This window comes from Euphorbia lathyris, chromosome 7 (assembly GCF_963576675.1).
Source record: "Euphorbia lathyris chromosome 7, ddEupLath1.1, whole genome shotgun sequence".
Lineage (NCBI taxonomy): Eukaryota > Viridiplantae > Streptophyta > Magnoliopsida > Malpighiales > Euphorbiaceae > Euphorbia > Euphorbia lathyris.
In genome coordinates, this window is record NC_088916.1 from 30973365 (window position 1) to 30994973 (window position 21609).

Consider the following 21609-nt stretch of genomic DNA (forward strand, 5'->3'; position numbering starts at 1 on the left):
CCTAGAAAATATGTTATCTACTTAGTGTTACCACGTAGCATACAAGTCAGTTTATCACTCAGTGCAGTTTATCACTCAGTTATTGGAGAGGATTCAACATACCTATTGCTTCTCTCAGTATGCAGAATTGCTCACGAGCTGCTCATCAGTTGGAATTTAGGTGAGCTTGATCTCACCTTTGAGTACATGATCTCTGATAAAGTGATGCCTTATGCTGACATGCTTCATCCTACTGTGCTAGATTGGATTCTTGGATAGGTCAATGACACTCTTGTTGTCACATTTGACTTCAATTGTTTTTGTCTTTACTCCATAGTCATCCAGCTGTTGCTTAATCCAGAGGACTTGAGCAACACAGCTTCCGGCAGCAATGTACTCAGCTTCATTGGTTGACAGGGCTACTGGTGAATGCTTCTTGCTGAACCACGACACAAGACTGTTTCCAAGAAAGTGATATCCTCCTGAGGTACTCTTTCGTTCCAGTTTATCTCGTCCATAGTCAGCATCAGTGTATCCAAGGAGTGTGAACTCAACAGTGTTGGGATACCATAGACCTGCATTCACTGAGCCTTGCCGATATCTAAGGATTCTTTTTACAGCTATGTAATGAGATTCCTTAGGGTTAGTTTGATATCTAGCACAGTAGCATACTGAAAACTAAATATCTGGTCTACTTGCCGTAAGATAGAGTAGAGAGCTAATCATATCTCTGTATAACTTACTGTCTACTAACTTACCATGTTCATCGGCTGAGAGGACAATGTCAGTACCCATAGGGGTTGATATTGACTTACAATTCTCCATGTCATACTTATTCAATATCTCATTTGCATACTTTGTTTAGCTAATAAAAAATCCCATTCTTTCCTTGATTGATTTGAAGTCCAATAAAGAAGTTGAGTTCTCCCATCATGGACATCTCAAACTCAGTTTGCATCTGTTTAATAAATTCCTTGCAAAGAGACTCATTAGTAGCACCAAATATAATATCGTCAACGTATATTTGAGCCAGTAGGGTATCCTTACCATTTTTCTTTATAAATAAGGTTGTATCAACCTTTCCTCTGACATAATTTCTAGTTAGTAGAAAGCTTGTTAAGCGTTAATACCAAGCACGTGGTGCTTGTTTAAAACCATACAGAGTCTTCTTGAGTTTATAAACATGGTTTGGGAACTTTGGATCGTCAAACCCTGGAGGTTGATTAACATATACCTCCTCATTTATAACTCCATTTAAAAATGCACTTTTAACATCCATTTGAAATAATTTAAAGTTCATGAAACTTGCATAAGCACATAATATTCTAATAGCCTATAACCTTGCTACTGGGGCAAAGGTCTCACCGTAGTCAATATCTTCCTGCTGACTATATCCTTGAGCAACGAGTCTGGCTTTGTTCCTGACAACATTTCCTTGCTCATCGAGTTTGTTTTGAAAGACCCATCTTCTTCCTATTGTCTTCTGACTCTTAGGATGTGGCACTAAGTCCCAAACTTCATTCCTTCTAAATTGATCAAGTTCCTCTTGCATTGCACTCATCCAGAATTCATCGTTCTCAGCTTTTGAAAAATTCTTGGGTTCCAGTACTGAAACGAACGCAACATTGCTGAGGTACCTCCTTAGTTGATTTCTTGTCATGAGGTGATTTTCAGCAGCATCGAGAATGTTGCTCTCAGAATGTCCTCTAAGGATTCTGACTTCGCTTGGTAGTGTAATGTCCTCAGCGTTTGGTGTTTCAACAATATTTATAATGGTAGATTGGTCAGTAAAGATAATCTCGGTTTCGTTTTACCTTTGGTGAGTCCAAGAGGGAATGACTCAGTAGTGGCGCTCAGCTCAGCAGGTGCTGGACTGTGATCATCTTTTGATATCTGATTGACATTCTCTGCAGGGTTAGTTTCATCAAACTCAATATGAACTGATTCTTCTAAAACTCGAATGGATTTTTGATATCTATATAAATCATTGTTTGCTTCAGAAATAATTTATGGGGAAAAATGGTTTTCGTTTCGACTCATAGGGGTAGTCACATAAACAGAAAGAATAGAGGCAAAAAAGAAGAGGGAAAATTCAAAACAACCTTAAAAGACATTTTTCAAATGAAAAAGGGAGGGTCTTTTGATAACAACTCAAATTGATAAAGTTTGGTATTAGATTTGAGCCTAAGGCCCGAAAGACGGCTCCCAAGAGAGCCGGCCAAAAGCGCCCCGAAAAAACAGGAGATGACCTTGAAAATAGTTCCAAGAGGACTCAACATAAGATAACGTGTCTATCCAAACTAAGATATCGAGATGCCCTCATGCTTAAAGATATGTTTTGACAAAGAGCATATGTCCTAATAGCAGCTCACCATGTGTAAAGACGATAACAGAAAACAGTTAAAAAAGGGCTACATTGTCTATATAAATAGCAAGTATGAGAATCATAAATATATGCCTATGAGTGCTTACGCCTAGCATCTACTTTTTACTTTACTCACTAGATTTGAATATTGTACTGAGTTGAGCGTTAGAGTGCTTACGCTATGAGCCGAAAACTCTTCTATTTTGCATATTACTCTGTAATAAGAGGAAAGGAAAGGGTAAGGTGATTTCATTTATGACCCATTTTCAAAATTCTTGTATATATTGAAACCCATTACTAAAATTTTATAATATATCAACTTTATTATCTGTTGAATATAATTTGTTTAAATTTTTTGACTATAAAAGCATAATTAGTGATTTTGCTTCAAAATGCAAGAATAAATATTTTTACTTAATTTTCCCGTAATTCATCGACTATGACAGTCGTGTAACTTACCCCGAAATAAATGTACTAAATGCCATTTTTGATAGGTAAAGGGTCTTTAAGCCTAAGTTATTAGGTACAAAACGGGGCCGCATTAACATGTTTGGCGTTGATAAGATTGGGCCTCCTCGTAGAAGAGGAATGCCCATAAGACAACCCTAGAAAGAAAGAAAGAGAAACAACGAAATCACAATTCACACTCATAATTCATATTTACATATACTGTCTCTGTCCTCTCGTCTATGTTTTCGCTCGGAATCAGCTCTTACTTTGCATCTTCCTTTTCTTCTTCTCCACTTATATTACCCTGCATACATCAACAGAAATTTCTCATCTGATTTTTAATATCGCCGCCGTCCTATTATCAAGTAAGTTATCTCTTTGCCTTTCTATTGCTACAGCTATTCATATCGGTAAAATTTGAGCTGATGATTATCAAATTTATTTTAAGTTTTATTGTCTATGGATCTGGATTTTGTTTATATACAGTTTCTGATGCAATTGGTCTTTTGTAGTCCTTGTGTTCTCTAATTTTGATTCTTGATTTTGTGGCAAATTTTTATTTTGTGTTCTTTAATGCGACAGCCCTTAATTCGTCGAATTGAAACAAATGGGTCGGAAGAAGCCAACTGCCCGAGACGAAGAGGGCCCGGTTGCTGCGGCTCAGGGCGGTGGGAAATCAAAGAAAAAGCAGATTGTTATCGATGATGATGAATACTCCATCAGTACAGAATTGTCTGAGGAACCTCAAGTTCCCGAAGAGATGGTTGCTCCCACTGGCAAAAAGAAGGGAAAAAAGGGCAATCAAAAAGGTACACAGCCTAACAATGATGACGAGGAGGAGGATGAAGAGTCCCAGGAGATTGCTTTTGCAGGTAAGAAGAAATCAAAAGGAAAGAAGGGTGGTAGTAATAGTGTGTTTTCAACCTCAAACTTTGGGTTGCTTGGGGATGAAGATAATGATGGTGAGGAGGAAGGTGGTGATAAAGATAGTGACGTGGAGGTTGAACCTGTGAGTTTTACAGGGAAGAAAAAAGCATCAAAGAAAGGTAAGAAGACTGCTGGTAGTATGTTTAGTGCTGCAACTTTTGATGTTCTTGATGATAACGAAGGAGAGGACATTCACAAAGCTAAGGACGAGGCTGCTGCTGATGAAAATGATGACGATATGCCTGTTATTGAGTTTACTGGGAAAAAGAAGTCATCCAAAGGTGGAAAGAAGGGCCGTGGTAGTGTATTTACTGAAGCTACTTTTGATAGGTTGGACGATGAGGAAGAAGTGCATAAAGTTGAAGATGAAGATGTTGCTGCCATTACTTTCTCGGGTAAGAAGAAGAAATCTTCTAAGAAGAAGGAACCACTCGATGATGAAAAAGGGAATGGTGATACTGCTGACCATCAACAACAACAGACTGTATCTACTGAAGCTAATAATGCTCAGGTTAGTATCAGTGAAGAGGTAGTGGAAACCTCAAAGAACAAGAAGAAGAAGAAAAATAAGAGTGGAAGGACTGCTCAAGAAGAGGATGATTTGGATAAGCTTCTAGCAGAGCTTGGTGAGGGACCTATTGAAAAACCATCTGCACCTCCTCCGCAAGAGGAGGGCATTCAGGTCCAGCTTGAACAACTTGCACTGGTGGATGCTACAGGTGAGAAGGAAGGTGAGGAAGAAAAAGAAGAGTCTGCCGCAGCTAAGAAGAAGAAGAAGAAAAAGGTGAAGGAGAAGGAGAAGAAAGCTGCTGCTGCTACAGAGAAAGAAGGGGTGGAAGAAGCAAAAGCTGAAATTAATGAAACCAAAAAGAATGATGCAAAAGGTAAAGCTAAAGTGCCAAAACATGTCAGAGAGATGCAAGAGGCAATTGCTAGGCGAAAAGAAATTGAAGAGAGGAAGGCTAGGGAAGAAGAGGAGAAGAGGAGGAAAGAAGAAGAGGAAAGGAGAAGGCTAGAAGAACTTGAGAGGCAAGCAGAGGAGGCTAGGCGAAGGAAAAAAGAAAAGGAAAAGGAGAAACTGTTGAAGAAGAAACAAGAAGGGAGACTCTTAACAGGAAAACAGAAGGAAGAACAACGACGATTAGAGGCTATGAGAAATCAAATACTTGCCAATGCTGGCATTAGTATCCCCACCGGAGAGAAAGAAGGTGCTCCAACGAAGAGGCCAAAATACCAGACAAAGAAGTCTAAACAAGCTCATCATCATGCAAATGCTGCTGGATCATCTAGTGTGGCAGACAATGTAGAAGCTAAAGAGAATGAGCTAGAACAACAAGTTGCTGAGCCTGAGGTAGAGGCCATGGAAGTAGAGAAGGTTGAAGAGGAAGATTTAATAGATACTGAAGAGAAACAAAAAGTTGTTAATGGAGTTGAGGAGAACGGAGTGGACGAAGATGAGGATGATGAGGAGTGGGATGCAAAGAGCTGGGACGATGTAAATCTTAATGTTAAAGGTGCTTTTGATGATGAGGAGATTGATTCTGAGCCTGAAACTCTCTCAAAGAAGGAGACCAAGAATGCTGCTGCAGGTTTGATTTATTGCCAAATTTAACTTTTTTCTTGAAACTTGCGTTCTCTTATGATTCTTACTCATTGTAGATTCTTGTTATTTTAATGCAGTTACACCCAAAACTTCTTTACCATCACAACCAGTGGATATTGAACATAAGAATCCTCAGCCCGAGAACGAAATAACTGAGAAAAATAAGAAAAAAGCTGCTGCTGCTGCAAAAAATAAAAAGCCATCTTCTGATGCCACTTCTAAACCTGGCGAAGAAGACCTCCGTTCTCCAATTTGCTGTATTATGGGCCATGTTGACACTGGTAAAACAAAGCTCCTGGATTGTATTCGAGGTACCAACGTGCAGGAAGGTGAGGCTGGGGGTATTACACAGCAGATAGGTGCAACATATTTCCCAGCTGAGAACATAAGGGAGAGAACCAGGGAATTGAAAGCTGATGCAAAATTAAAGGTCCCCGGTCTATTGGTTATTGACACACCTGGACATGAGTCCTTCACCAATCTACGGTCAAGGGGTTCTGGTTTGTGTGACATTGCTATATTAGTTGTTGATATTATGCATGGGTTAGAACCCCAAACAATAGAATCACTCAATCTCTTGAAGATGAGGAATACAGATTTCATTGTTGCATTGAATAAGGTGAAGTTATCATCATCAACAAGTAGCTGTTTCTGTACAACCTTCCATTGGTAATTTCTAATTATCTTTTCAATTTTTTCAGGTGGACAGACTCTATGGATGGAAAACTTGTCGCAATGCACCAATAGTGAAGGCAATGAAGCAACAGACAAAAGATGTGCAGAATGAATTTAACAGGAGGGTTTCAAATGTATTGTCATTTAACTCTTGGTTTGACTTCGCAAGTTATTCAGAGTTTACTATCTCTTACTAAAATTTTGTTTTGGTTTCTTTTTCTTTTTCCTTTTTTCTTTCCCTAAAAAGATCATAACTGAGTTCATGGAGCAAGGTCTGAATACTGAACTGTACTATAAAAACAAGGAAATGGGAGAAACTTTTAGTATTGTTCCTACCAGTGCTATTAGGTACTTATTGATCCTTCTCTTTTACAATCGTCATTGCTCAAGAACGCATTGATATATTTGCCTTTGCTTTGCTTTTAGGTTTTAATTTTTTTTTTCCTGCTGTCAAGTGCTAATATACTTTGCCTATTTTGTAGTGGAGAAGGAATTCCTGATCTATTATTGCTTCTGGTTCAATGGACTCAGAAAACCATGGTTGAGAAACTGACATTTAGCAATGAAATGCAGGTATGTTTCTGTTGAGTTCTGACTTTAGAAAGCAATCAGATTCTTTTAGAGTGTGCAAATATCTGACTTTTGTTTGGTTTCATGTGCCAGTGTACAGTGTTGGAGGTTAAGGTTGTGGAAGGCCATGGAACAACAATTGATGTTGTATTGGTTAATGGTGTGCTTCATGAAGGAGATCAAATTGTTGTTTGTGGCTTGCAGGTAAGCACTAAGCTCAAACCCCTGTTCATTTTAAGATATGCTGAAACGGTTGATTCTAACCCTGTTAATCAAATTGTCAATCTAGGGTCCTATTGTTACCACTATCCGAGCCTTGCTGACGCCCCACCCGATGAAGGAAATCCGAGTTAAGGTATGACAGTTTCTGCATTGTAAATCACACACACATACACTTGAAATTAGATGGTGATTTAGTGGTTCTTTGATTTCAGGGAGCTTACATTCACCATAAAGAAATCAAAGCTGCACAGGGTATCAAGATCACTGCTCAGGTAATTTTATTATACAGAGCATTATAATAAAGTGCTGAATTCAAGCTAATATGTAGCTTTGTACACATGGCATGAACCTCTGCATTTCTAATATTCATAATGTATTCTTATTAAAAGGATTTCTGGTTTTCTTTTTCTATATCCCGTGCAGGGCCTTGAGCATGCCATTGCTGGCACAAGTTTATATGTTGTAGGACCAGATGACGATGTGGATGATGTCAAGGAATCAGCAATGGAAGACATGAGGTCAGTGATGAGCCGAATCGACAAAAGTGGTGAGGGGGTCTATGTTCAAGCTTCGACCCTTGGGTCATTAGAAGCACTATTGGAGTTTCTGAAATCACCGGCCGTGAAAATTCCTGTCAGTGGCATAGGTATAGGCCCAGTACACAAAAAGGACGTTATGAAGGCTAGTGTAATGCTTGAGAAGAAAAAAGAGTATGCCACTATCCTGGCATTTGATGTCAAAGTGACACAAGAGGCTCGGGAACTCGCAGATGATCTGGGGGTGAAGATTTTTATTGCTGACATCATTTATCACTTATTTGATCAATTCAAAGCATATATTGATAACTTGAAGGAGGAAAAGAAGAAGGAAGCAGCTGATGAAGCAGTTTTCCCATGCGTTCTCAGCATCATGCCAAATTGCATTTTCAACAAGAAAGATCCAATCATCTTGGGAGTTGATGTCATTGAGGGAATACTCAAGGTATATATACTATTTTCAATTCATTTTGTGTTTGCTTTCAACTTTTCATGAGTGTTGTGAAATGCTGGTATCAATTTGTGGTATGGTAGTTCATTGTTTGATGGATGGGCAGATAGGTCACGATTGTTTGTAAAAGTTCTTGAGAATTGATTGTAAATGCATTTGCTGTTCCACTTGATGTGTTTATCTTCACTCTCTTGCATAGTTCCTTGTTATATAACTCAACAATGTTTTGACATGGGATAATTTAGTGAGATTTTCAAGATTTCTGTTTTCTTATACTTCCAGTGCCCTGTTTTCTTAAAATGATGCTAAAGCCATAATGTGATTGGGACTTCCATGTTAAATGATAAATTCTTCGACATGGGATCATTTTGTGGAGCATGGTTACATGCTGTGTTAGGTTAACCGTCATGTAATACTCGCGTTTATACAGGTTGGGACTCCAATTTGTGTTCCAGAAAGAGATTTCATTGACATTGGCCGGATTACTTCCATTGAGAATAACCATAAACCTGTTGATTATGCCAAGAAGGGTCAGAAAGTGGCTGTCAAGGTATGACACTGGATCTCTCATTTTTCTCTGATTTATGTTTTAATTGGACCTGAGCATGAAATTAGATGCGGTCTTAAATGGACTCTTTCTTGTGAGTGGCAGATTTCCTCCAACAGTTCTGAAGAGCAGCAAAAAATGTTTGGCAGGCATTTTGAGCAACAAGATTCACTTGTTAGCCACATTACGAGAAACTCAATTGATGTCCTTAAAGCTAATTATCGGGTGAGTTCTGATCAAGTATGTAGTATATTGTGGGTTGTGGTATGGCAATGGCGAACTTAATATGCTACTAACTTAATATATGTGTGAGGTAGGTAGGCTTGGGTTGAAATGCTTATTTGAATTCACGTGTTTTAAATTTATTTGGGTCACGAGGATTTTTTTTTTTGTTCATACTACTAGAAGCATATCATTATCATCTTTATTTAAAATGTGAAACTTTTAGAATGGTCTTTTCATGCATAAAAAAACAAACAAAAAAATTGAACAGGAAAAAGAGAAAAAAGAAAGAATTTTCATTGCTATAACGGAATTTCTCTTTTCTTGATGTGGAACATTTATCTTCTCTCATTAAAATGTTAATTGAACATTCTGCTGAAGAAGCCCAATAAGTTAGCTTATTTATGTAAAAAAATCGGCTTATTCTATTTGATCTTAAAAAGCATTTCTCGATTTTCCAATTTAGAATTATTTGACCATATCATCCTTCAACTTAACCTGCTCATTTTTTTGGTCCATGTTTCTATTGAAAGAAAATAATTATTTTGCCCCTAAAAGGGATAAATCTCGTCTATCGACCTAGTTACGACCCCCTTTATCCTCACCTTTCATGCTTCAAATGCTATGCAAATCATCATCACCAGCTAGAATTATATCTGCTTCTGACATAAATTCTTATCTTTGTTCTCTGGTCAAGGCTTTACTTTCCCTTTCTCATTTCTGACTAAGGTGGTGTTTGATAAAACTTAAAGTTAAGTGCTGAAAAAATAAGTACTGAATTTTAAGTGTTGAATATTATATGCCGAAAATATTAAATGATATAACTGTTTGATAAATATGAAAAATACTGAATTTAAAAATATTAGTTAATAATATCAACTTAAAATTTTAAGTTAAATTTTTTGACTTACTAGAATAAGTGTTTTTGTGACTTAATTGAAATATTTAAGTTGTGTTATCAAACAAGTTTAAAATCAATAAACACTTAATGTATTAATTTTAAGTGCTGAAAGTGGTTATCAAATAGGGAATGTTGTCTACCGTCATTCTTTTCCACATCAAAGAAAATAACTGAACCCAATAGAAACAAAATCTAAATCAGATTTGAAGATGATCTCTTGGATACACAATGTAATTCTAGGATTGTTGTACCATTTTGGGAGAGGGGTTAAATTAGAGGTATATGATAATGATCTGGATAGGATTTCTTTGAATTTGTAAATTGTAGTCAGCTTCTGGCATGCCAAAAAATCAAGGGATAAGGTACCAAAATAGGTCTAAGGTTTTTGGGGAAGTACCAATTTAGGCTCCACGTTCAAAATAACACCAATATAGGCTTAACGTTTACAACATAACATCAATTTAGGCTTAACGTTTACAACATAACATCAATTTAGGAATTACTAACAGAACGTGACATGTCACCCGTTAAGTCTGCCAACTCAGCGCCACGTCACATAAGGTACCAAAATAGGCCTAAGGTCTGCAGAAAGTATCAATTTAGTCCTCACCTACAAAATAGCAACAATATAGGCTTAACGTTTACAAAATAATACGAATTTAAGCTTAATGTTTACAAAATATATCCAATTTAAGCTAAATGTCACAATTAATCATATTATATTCTTTCCCTATTAATTTTATATGTTCTCTTTTTTATTTAGTTCTATTTTCTTATTTATTATAATACAATTAATTATTATTCTTGTCCATTAAGACTTTATATTTGTTTTTCATCAATGATTCTATTGACTCATAAATTCCATGGACTCATGTAATATTTGCAAACTAAAAGTAATTAAATATCCACAAAATTTCGAACACTAGGTAAAATGATATTGATATATGACCATATTGGCATACAAAATATCAATTGTCAACTGACAACTCATCCAAAATGTATCCAAAATGTTACTATACAGCCACACAAAATCCAAGGTGCCTAATATCAGTTCTTTAATTTGTACCATACTAGAAAAATAAAAATATCTTTTTGACACAACTTAAATTAGATATATTTTGTAAACGTTAAGCTTAAATTCGTATTATTTTGTAAACGTTAAGCCTATATTAGTGCTATTTTGTACGTGGGGCCTAAATTGATACTTTCTACAAACCTTAGGTCTATTTTGGTACCTTATGTGACGTGGTGCTGAATTGGTAGACTTAACGGATGGCGTGTCATGTTCTGTTAGTAATTCCTAAATTGATGCTATTTTGTAAACGTTAAGCCTAAATTGATGTTATGTTGTAAACGTTAAGCCCTATGAAGCACGGACACTTCCAGGGGGTCGCCGTGGCCGAGTCGGACTCGCCGGACTCGGGGACACGGCGGGACACGGCAGTGACACGGCGGTGACACGGCCGGAGCATCGGACATGGATGGGACACGGGGGACACGGTTAGGACACGGCGAATTGTAAAAATAGGTAAAGTTTAGGTTTTTTTTTAACTTACTGCGATTGCGATTTAGGTCTTCTCTCCTGCGATTGCGATTTGCTTGGTCTGCATCATCTGCAATTTCTATTTCTTCTCCTCCTCTTTCTTTTGAAATCGATTCCTTCTCCTCCTCTTTCTTTTGAAATCGATTCCTTCTCCTCCAGTTTCTTTTGAATTCGACTTCATCTCTTCCTGTTTCTTTGATTCCGATTTCTTCTCCAAATGTTTCTTTTGCTTCTTTCTTTTTTAGGGATTGCGATTTCTTTTTTGGGGTTTTTTGGGGATTCAGTAATTTGGTTTGATTATGATGTTTTTTTTTTTTATGGATTAATCACTTATTTATTTGTGATTTAGTAAGTTTTTTATATATTTTTATATCTAATATATATAATTAATTATATAAAATTTGCCGTGTCCCAGCCGTGTCCGTGTCTCATATTTTCTAAAAATGCCGTTTGCCGTGTCCGCACCCGTGTCCGCACCCGTGTCCGTGCTTCATAGGTTAAGCCTATATTAGTGCTATTTTGAACGTGGAGCCTAAATTGGTACTTCCCCCAAAAACCTTAAGCCTATTTTGGTACCTTATCCCAAAAATCAACTGTTATAACTTATATAATGCCTGTTTTCATGAGAATTTTATCAAGCTTGAATTCCATTGGCTTGGGCTTTCTTTAAATGCCATTTAGTTAAAAGTTTCTTATTTGAATTTTATAATGACAATCAAGCCAAACTTGAGCCAAGCTCTAGTATCTCCGACTGGACTATTTTGGTACTTTATTAAGTTCAAAAAATATAAAAAAGATCGAGTTGGTTGAGACCTTTATTACATGTTACTTTCTAGTACTGTTACTCTGTTAGCTCTCAATATATTGGGGTGATGCGAATTGCTTAGCACAACATTGCATCCGGGATGCCCTAGTAATGTGCACTACAGAAATTCTCGGTGTTCGTTTTTGTGAACAGATAACTTCCATTCTACATCAATTAAAGGAAGTATGACCCAAACCAAAAAAAAAAAAAAGAAGTATGAAAAATAATTGAAAGCCATTGGCCTGCATATTCATGGAGGGCATGTTGTGGGATAAGGGTATACTTAGGGCAGTGGGTGGATTTAAGCGTTGATTTTTTGCTAATATTGGTGGTTGTTAATAATTCATCAGTTGCATTTAATCGTTTAATGAAGTATTTCAGTAATTGCTTACATTTCCCTTTAATGTGTAGGATGATCTCTCTCTGGAAGATTGGAGGCTGGTTAGAAAACTGAAGGCCCTTTTAAATATACAATAGATGTAAAGTTACGTTACTCGACGAGTGATGTATTTACAAATGCCTCCAACGAGCATATTCAGTTTTGTGATGTGAAGAAGCAGAGCCTTTGTCTGGGAAACGTGGTCTGATCTCGAAATAATTCTTGTTATGCTGTGGATATATAACCTTTTATCAGAGCCAACTGAAAGCAAATCCAGACTATCTCTGTCAAAGGTGGGGGAATGGGGTACTGTTTTCACAATGCGTTGTTGACAGATTTTGTTAGTGGTGGTATAGGAGCTCCACAAAAACAGAGCAAGTAAAAGTTGGAGAAATGACTGATGATTTCGTTCATTCTTATCAGAAGATGATCATCTTTGGCTGGAAGAACTTTGTGAGTTTACAATTTTTTTTTATGTTATATTATTAGATCTTTTTGTATGCCTTTTGGACCAAAAGCAAATCTGGATTATCGCTGTCAAAGGTGGTGGAATGGGGTACAGTTTTCACGACGCATAGCTGCGTTAGTGGTGGTATAGGAGCTCCACGAAAGCAGATCATAATAATATACGAGAAGAGATTTTATATAAAGTTGGAAAAATGAGTGATGATTCATTCATTCATTCTTATCAGAAGATGACCATCTTTGGCTGGAAACACTCCGAGTTCCAACTTTACAAATTCTTTTTTATGTTATATTATTAAATCTTTTTGTATGCCTTTTGGGTTTAACTAAATTGACAGTGATAATCCCCAATGAGACTTTTCTTTGATAATGGGGATGGATCCTCATGGTGATCTTGCACACCACTTGCGAAAATCTCATGCAATTTTGTTGTATTCTTGTCTGTCTGGGATAAATCATAATAATATCATTTGGCTAAAATAATTTATGTTTGAATTTGAAGTATTTAGAATGTGGAAATTTTTATCTTTTTTTTTTTTATTCTATTCTATAGTTTATATTTCAGATGAGATTTTGGTATGTCATATGTAGTTAAATTTCTAAATTTCGTTGGACAATATAGATGCTTTTTAAAATGGTAATTGGGGAAAAAAGGAAATGGTTATAATTACAACAATTTCCTGAAATTCTAGCTTTGGATATATATTATATATATTTGTTTCTGAAAATAGGCCTTTTAAACGGGGAATGAGTTACACTATGTGAAGAAAAAAACACGTTCAAGAATTGGCGTGCGTAGCAGTTGAAAGAAAAAGCCAAAGAAACAGTGTATTAGAAAAGAGCAGCAAGCTACTTATTACTGAGAGTAAAAGAGGGAGGAGCAAAATACTCTATCAAGGCGAATTTTGGCAAAGAATGAGCTATAATATTCTCTGATTTAGGCAGAAGCATGTATAAGCTTGGCAAGAAGCTGTGTACGTACAATCGAGAATCCCCAAAGTAGAAAAATCACTTTGCAAATGCTGAATATCATGAAAATGAGCCCAGAGAGAGAAACAGCAACAATAGATTTTGAATTAAAGCCAATTGGGATTTCAAAGGTGAATGAAGAACTGGAACCACCAATCGGTTAAAGTCCAGGATGATTAGTACCATACCATTCTAGCAAAAAGCCAGTGCAATAATATATGGCCAGTTGTTTCAGAAGAAGCACAATAAGAGCAAGTCTAGTGTATACTACTTTGGAAATTTGGTTACTATGTTATTAAAATTGGTGTGTTACTATCTTTTCTTTCTCTAGCTTTAATATGTTGCAGAACACTTTTAACCACATAAATCATACTACATAGACATTAACCATTAATAGCATACTAGAGACTCAAAAACCAGTACCCAATCAAGGATAACTCAGTATCAAAAAACCAGAGATTTGTCAAGCACATATCTGCACCCCAGGAAATGTGCCCAACAGTTTCTGCAAGGATAAAACATGTCCTGCTCACTCTCACTCTGACTCACTAATAGGCAAAAATGTAAAAACGCATTAAAAGCATAAAACACAATCTTCTTCTTTTTACACATACTGAGGACCGACGAGAGGTACATGAGAGAAACAAGATGGAAGAACACAATGTGGATTTAGAATTTGATGCCGGTTTCGGTTTTGATACTTTAATAGTGTTAGAGAGAAAAAGTATAATTAGAGAGATGTAGGTTTTTAGAGAGAGAAATGATCCATGAAGAAGGAGAAGGTAAAGTTGGTATAAAATATTTGAGAAAGAAGGAAAAAGAGAGATAATAAGTTAAAAGGGTAAGTTAAATGTCACAAATGGTGGTCAACGGTCATAGTGGCCACTGGAGTTCAATGGTTATACCGGAAAAAAATGAAGTTCTGTGGTCATAATATTAAAATGGATGGAATTCAGTGTCCATGGTGTAATTTACCCTTTAACATACTTTGAGGAAGAAAAAAATTCAAAGAATACAAAAAAAAAAAAAAACTAAGACACACATGACACCTGATTGGCCGAATCTAACGCATGAAGTATACATGTCAGAAACGGCGCGTCAGGTGCCTCAAAATGGGAAGTGGGCGTCTGCTTTTACTGTTTCCTCGTGTCTTTGGAAAAACTAAATAATTCCTATTTGCATTAGAAGTGTTTACATCCTTCCAAAAGAAATTGATGTTTACCTATTCCAAAAATTAAACTTTCCATATTCCAAAAATTCTATAACTTTACATCCTTTAAAAAAATAATAATCAATGTTTTTTTTTGATAATCAATAATCAATGTTTACATATACGTTAAGAATAAAAATAGTTCGAAAATTGCATTGCAAATATATTATAAATTACGAATACATTAAAAATTAAAAAGTTACATTACAGTAAAACCTCGATAAATGCATATCCTTGGAACCGGAAAAAAATATTCATTAAGCGAGATTATTTATTTATCGATAAATGAATAAATTATTCATTTATCGATAAATCAATATTTATTAATTTATAGATAATTTTTTTATTGTAAAATGCATACATTGTATGTGGTAAGAAAAATCAAACAATGATAATAGAAATAGTCCAGAACCAGATGATAGTTGCGTTGTTGCAAATGTATCGTCAAAAGAGGTATTTCAAGCAATGGTCACCTTAAACAACTACTTGCTACAACATGGACAAAATATACCAGAAGTTATGTTTGCACTACAAAAAGTTAAAGATGATGTTCATTTTGGTTTAGGTGAAAAGAAAAAAAAATCAACTGTAGATGCATTTTTTCAAAAGAAATGACTTCTAGTTGATTGATTGAAAGGTTTTGGTTTATATATATATATATATACACTTTATGTAATTCAATAATTATTAATTTATATTTTCATTGGGCCCTTAATGATTTAAATATTTTTATTACTTAATGCATTTAACGAGGTTATTACTTTAGTCTATTGGTCCAAGTTGGGACCGAAATAATTTATTATATAAACGAGGTTATTACTTTATCGAAGATTTATTTATCGAAGTTTAACTGTACAATAAAAATCACATTAATTTACTTATTTTTAATTTAATTTTATGAAAGTAATATTAAATATTGAATTAATTATTTTATTGGATAAATATTTTTATATGGAATTTATAACAAGTATGGAATAAATTATTGTATTGAGTAAAAATTATTAATTGTATATTAATTAATTGAATGTATAGTGTTTTATGACAAGTGAATCCTGTAAAAATTGGAAGTAATAGAGGATTATAGTAGTATGTTATTTGTTGGATGTGTATTTGCCTATGTAGCAAGTGGAAGTAACAAAAATTTGTTACTTCACTATAGTTGTTTTAAGCCGAACAATTTGTATAAGGAGAATCAATAGCAATACGATAAATATGTTGTACCTTTGGAGTTTTCAACCACCAATTTGCTTTAATTATAATTCTTCTCGTGACCCACTAAAACTGAATCATGATGATTGATACGGTATCAAGTTATTTGGCCTTTTGGCAGTCGGGCTCCAACCATGATTCGAAGTCATCAAATGGGTCCAGTTTTCTAACTTTAGTATCAGAGTGGGTTTGCCAGAACACCGGTCTCTCAGGTCACCGAAGTGCAATCAGAAGTGGTGTTAACAAGAAGTTCTATATCATTTGGTGCGGTGAGCGTGGACACTCAATTCCCCTCTTATGCAGTGCATTAATGAATGTTACTATTGATGATGGACTAGTTAAGTGGCACTCAAAGGCCGAATTCCTAGTGATTGATTTGATCTTGCCGCACAACGTGATAATTGGGAGACCTCTACTGGCTGAATACAACTTTACTTGCATGATTTTCATTATAGTCAACTTAATAAATCCACAACATCAGTTGTTACTTTTGTTGCTAGCACTAAGACCCTGTTCTTTTTGACTTAATTTCAGTATAAGTAAGTTCAATTCAATTCAGATCAGTTCAGTACCATTCATTTCAGTCCAGTCCAGTCAAGTTCAGTTAATTTAATTTCAGTTCAGTAAAAAAGAACAGGGCCTAAGTACCCTCTATCTTCTGTTCTTGGGTATGATAATTATGTTCAACATATAAGTCCTATATATTAGCAGTGTCTATTATTCACCCAAGACCTATAACGAAGCTGTCGAGCATGGCAAGAAGCTATGTATGTTGCAGTCACAACATTAGAGACAACAAAAACTTGGGAAATTGTTAGTTTGCCTGAAGGAAAACAACTTATAGGTGTAGGTGGGTTTCCAGGGTTAAGAATAAATCTGATGGGACATTAGAGAGATACAAGGAAATATTATTTGCCAAAGGTTATACACAGATGGAAGGTGTTAATTACCTAGATATTTTTTCACTAGTTGTTAAAATGTCCACTATTAGATTGCTTTTTGCTTTAGTTAGGATTAAAGGTTTGGGGTTGTATCAACTAGATGTCAATAATGCATTTTTGCATGGTGACTTAAAGGAAGAAGTGTATATATCACTACATCAAAGATTCAAAACAGAGTTGCAAAATTAGGTATGTTGTTTAACTAAATCTTTGTATGGTTTGAAGCAAGCAAGCAGACAATGGTGGTCTTCTAAACTTGCTGAAGTTTTAATAGCTTGTCATTATGAAAAATGCCCATTTGACCACTCTTTTTTTATTAAAAGGATTGATTGGACTATCACTTTATTATTACTATATGTCGGTGACATAATCCTAATTGGGAATGATATACAGTAAATTCAAAATGTTAAAACTTTTATAGATGAAAAATTTAAAATGAAGTATCTAGGTACCTTGAATTTTTTCTAGGATTAGAAATTGCAAGGAATGCTACTTGTATATATATTTGTCAATGCAAATATGTATTGGTTTTTCTTATAGAAACATATTTCTTAGCTTGCAAACTCGTGGACACTCTAATGGATGCATTAGTCAAATTATCAAAGAAAGTGGCTTAGCTTTACCAGACAATACATCTTAGTGGGAAAGCTAATCTATTTAGCAAATGCGAGACCAGACATATCCTTTTCTATGAATGCATCCAGTCCACATAATTTGAAATATTTGAAGAAGTCACTAGCGCAAGGGCTTTTTTATCCCAACAAACACACAAGTGCATTACGTGCATTCAATGATTCAAATTGGAGAAATTGTGTTGACACCAGAAGATTTGTAAATGGCTTTACTGTTTTCCTTAGAAATTCATTAATTTCATTGAAAAGTAAAAAACAACCTACAATTGCTAGGAGTTCCAGTGAAGCAAAGTACAAGGTTATAGCCTTAACTACTTGTGAGATACAATGGTTTATGTATATGTTGGATTATTTAGGCATTGATCACAAAGAAGCTGTTGCTCTTTATTGTTATAATCAGTCTGCAATCTACATTGCAAACAATCCCATATTTCATGGGAGGATCAAACACATAGAATTTTGATTTCCATTTCATTCGTGAGAAGGTCAAGGCTGAGATAGTACATTTTTCGCCAGTTACAACACAACAACCGTTGATACCAAAATCGTTGTTCACAGATTTGATACACAAGCTTGTGTTGCATATGTACTCTAGTTTGAGAGGGATATTAAGATAGTTAGTATTGTTGATATTAATTTAAGAAAGCGAGGAGTAGTTTTGGTAATTGGTTAGAGTGAGAACTAATGTTCTTAATATGTACTCCCTCCGTTCCACAATAGATGTCTTTGTAGATAATTTTTTTTTGTTCCCTAATAGATGTCGTTTTGATTCAATCCATGCATATTAATTGAGTTTTAACAAATACATACCCCTATTTTAAGTTGCCTTTTTGTGTTGGGAATACATAAAATTAATTATGGATGCAATTAATATAATGGTAATAAAGACTTTTAACTAGAATATTAATTAATTATATTTCTGAATTCTTGTGGCTTAACTTAATTGACATGTATTCTGGAACAAATGAAGTATTATTTAAAGCGTATTAATTATACAATTGAACCATAAAAATTATATTTTTTTTTATATATACAATTTATTAATTTTCAATCTTCAATAACCTAGTTTCTTTTCTGTGAGATCTTTTTTTGGTTGACGAAGAGGGGATAGGACTCCGAGGAAACAAAACTAAAGGCTAACTAATCTAGAATATCTAGTACCACAAAGGTCTGGAAAAAAGAATATCCTGAAGACCTGCAGGAGGAGCCTCACACTTGTGAACTGTCCTGGGAGATCTTTAATTCTTCTTATCCCATATATATATAAAAGATAAAAAGTAAAGAGAGACATTGCAATGTTTATGGATACAGAAAAGATGAGATTTCATGTTAATAATTAATACACATATATATTAAGAGTGGCATCACTTCACTTCACTCCATTCCACTCTTAATTTAATTTGGCTTCTTCTTACTAATAATTTACACAAAAAAACCCACTTTGTTCTCGTGCCCATTTCTTTTTAGAAAAGAAACAAAAAAAACCATACAGATAAAATACGTGTAGCTACCCATCATAATTGCCCCACTTGACAGACAATAATATTTGATGTAATCTATAACTGATCCCACAATCATTTGAACAATCACAAAGCTCTTGACCCGATGAGCTTGGTTAAACCAAAGGTTATAGCCATAGCCAACAACCCTCCAACCAAAACTCTAGCCGAAGACTTAACCACTGGTGCCTTCCCCAACACAGCACCTAACCATCCAAACAGCATCAAAGCCAAAGTGACTGCAGCAACCACAGCACCTAACCTAGCCCTGTACTCCCTTATAAAAGAAGCAGCTAATAATGGCACCATTGCACCTACTGAAAATGCAAGTGCTGATGCTGCTGCTGCTTGTATTGGACTTGGTAGATTTTCTTTCTCTATTTCCTCTTCAATTTCACCTCCTTTTTGTTTGTTCCTCTTTATCTGAGAGACTTCTATATCCAACTGAGAATACACCGACACAAATTCACCTATAGCCATACTGCAAGCCCCAGCCACCATTCCAGCAAAACCTGTTAAAATCATAGCCTTGACATCTTGTTTAACAGCTCCCACACCCATCATTAAGGAGGCTGTGGAGACTAGACCGTCGTTGGCACCAAGGACGGCGGCTCTTAGCCATTGTGCTCTTTTGGAGTAGTCGATGCCATCATCGTCCACCACCACGACTTGTTGTTGCTGCTGCTGCTGCTCGACATCGTTAATTGGAAGAGGGAATTTGGTATTGTTGAGAGAGGATGCCATTGCCATTTGATTTGAGTGAAATGAAGAAGATAAGTTGATTATGAATAAATTAGTAAGAACAAGTGTGGAGGACACACGCCTTCAACGATGGTATTTATAGATGGACAACCTGGTAATGCTCCACTAATGCTTTTTATGGACTCCCTCCATAATCTATTCGCCCATTTCTACATTTTTTGAGTCAACAAATAGGGGAACTTTATTACTTAAATATCTCCTACTATTCAATCATGTACAAAATTATTAATATGAATATATCAAATGAAATTCAGGAACTATATAGAATAATTTTACTGCCTAAATACTTTTTATAGACTTCTAAATAAAACTTCAATTCAATTTATGAAGAATAAACAAAATATAAATTAACAAGTAAATACAACTTAGCTCTTATTTATAATATAATAAATGAGTCGGAACTAATTTGGGACTCGCCTGAAATGTGATTGAGGTGGTTAAAGTACTTGATCAGTTTAACCAACTAATCAGGGTTTGAATTATGGAGATGTTCCAGCTTTAATCTAGATTAATACTCCATTCCATTTTATTATATAAGTCATTCTAGATTATTTCACACAAATTAAGAAATACAATTAATATAGTGTCAAATTAATGAATTTATATTGGACAACTAAAAAAATTCTCTCTTATGTAATGATTGGAGACTAAGTATATTGAAATGTTAAAAAAACACATGAACCAATACAAAAATTTAATATTTGGACCAAAAAACTAAACTAAAAAATTCTTGAAAAACTAGAATAACTCATATTTAGAAAAAAAAAACTTTTTAGAAGATTTATAGTTTATAAAAAGGAATGAATGGAGTATAAGGTATCGACTTAGAATAAGAGATGGTAGATAATATATATAAAAGAGAGATAATATTTCACACGCGTATGATAACCTTATATTTCAAATATCTTTGGATCACAGGTGAATATTGCTTCACTCTCCAAACCATTTTTATATTTACAGAAACCCATGATCATATAGTATTGTTTGTAACTGAAAATTTATAATATTCTTGACTCCTTTAAAAATGAAATATACAATATATAGCAATCATAAAATTTACCGTTTTTTCCCCACACACAATAGGTAGGTTAAATGTAAAGAAATGGAATTTTAATTAACTTTCCAAAATAGAAAATAACAATATGACAGAGTTTCATATGTATTGGTATATTTGATTATTTTTCGCTTTATTCAAAATGCATTGCTTGTCATACACTTATTCACCTTAAATCTATATATAGCAGTGCTGCTCAAACAATTTATTACGTATCATCTAATCAGAGTGGTCAAAATGAAAAAAAAAAAAAAAAACCCAAAAAGAAAGAAAAACGTAAAAACACTAAGAAATGACAAATTAATTATAATCAATCTGCTCCTTTCCAAGGTGTATTTTTCAAGGAGTATAGTAATTTTTTTTTTTTTTTTTTTTTTATATGGATACAATCATATATGTGTATATGAACACAATGATATATAACAATTAACGGTTAGCTTCACCGATATTTAGATGTAATAACGTGATTAGCAATTACGAAGTGAAATAAAAAGAATATATGAATCAGACAGAAAGAATATTAATAGTAATCAAGTACTAATGTTAAAAAAAGAAGAGAATTTCTACTATAATCGGATGTACACCTGATTAATAAAAAGAAAGATGGATATCAATTCATGGTAGATGATTGATATTAAAAATCAAATATGAAAAAGTGAGATTGAACGAACATTTTTTATATGTGGAGTATAA

At 34.8% G+C, this 21609-nt stretch overlaps 2 protein-coding genes across 2 annotated transcripts; one reads left to right on the forward strand and one right to left on the reverse strand.

Annotated features, from left to right (window-relative positions):
* Nucleotides 1-2948: 2948 nt before the first annotated feature.
* On the forward strand, nt 2949-13144 carry LOC136235280 (eukaryotic translation initiation factor 5B-like). The gene is made up of 13 exons (XM_066024876.1): nt 2949-3159; nt 3377-5310; nt 5402-5943; nt 6026-6133; nt 6247-6347; nt 6482-6572; nt 6663-6773; nt 6859-6924; nt 7004-7063; nt 7215-7772; nt 8209-8328; nt 8431-8550; nt 12208-13144. Exons 2-13 carry the CDS (start codon nt 3402-3404, stop codon nt 12271-12273), a joined length of 3852 nt encoding a protein of 1283 aa, XP_065880948.1. The 5' UTR covers nt 2949-3159; nt 3377-3401; the 3' UTR covers nt 12274-13144.
* Nucleotides 13145-18888: 5744 nt separating this feature from the next.
* Nucleotides 18889-20027, reverse strand: LOC136200549 (vacuolar iron transporter homolog 3-like). Its single transcript, XM_065990919.1, has one exon. The coding sequence runs from the start codon at nt 19848-19850 to the stop codon at nt 19188-19190; it is 663 nt and encodes a 220-aa protein (XP_065846991.1). The 5' UTR covers nt 19851-20027; the 3' UTR covers nt 18889-19187.
* Nucleotides 20028-21609: the final 1582 nt, after the last annotated feature.

Excerpts from the sequence above, each read along its gene's own strand:
- LOC136235280 (XM_066024876.1), top strand. The coding sequence starts at position 3,402 with ATGGGTCGGAAGAAGCCAACTGCCCGAGACGAAGAGGGCCCGGTTGCT. Across the intron at positions 6,134-6,246 it reads TTAACAGGAGGGTTTCAAAT|ATCATAACTGAGTTCATGGA; the intron begins GTATTGTCATTT and ends TTCCCTAAAAAG. Across the intron at positions 6,348-6,481 it reads GTTCCTACCAGTGCTATTAG|TGGAGAAGGAATTCCTGATC; the intron begins GTACTTATTGAT and ends CCTATTTTGTAG.
- LOC136200549 (XM_065990919.1), bottom strand. The coding sequence starts at position 19,850 with ATGGCAATGGCATCCTCTCTCAACAATACCAAATTCCCTCTTCCAATT.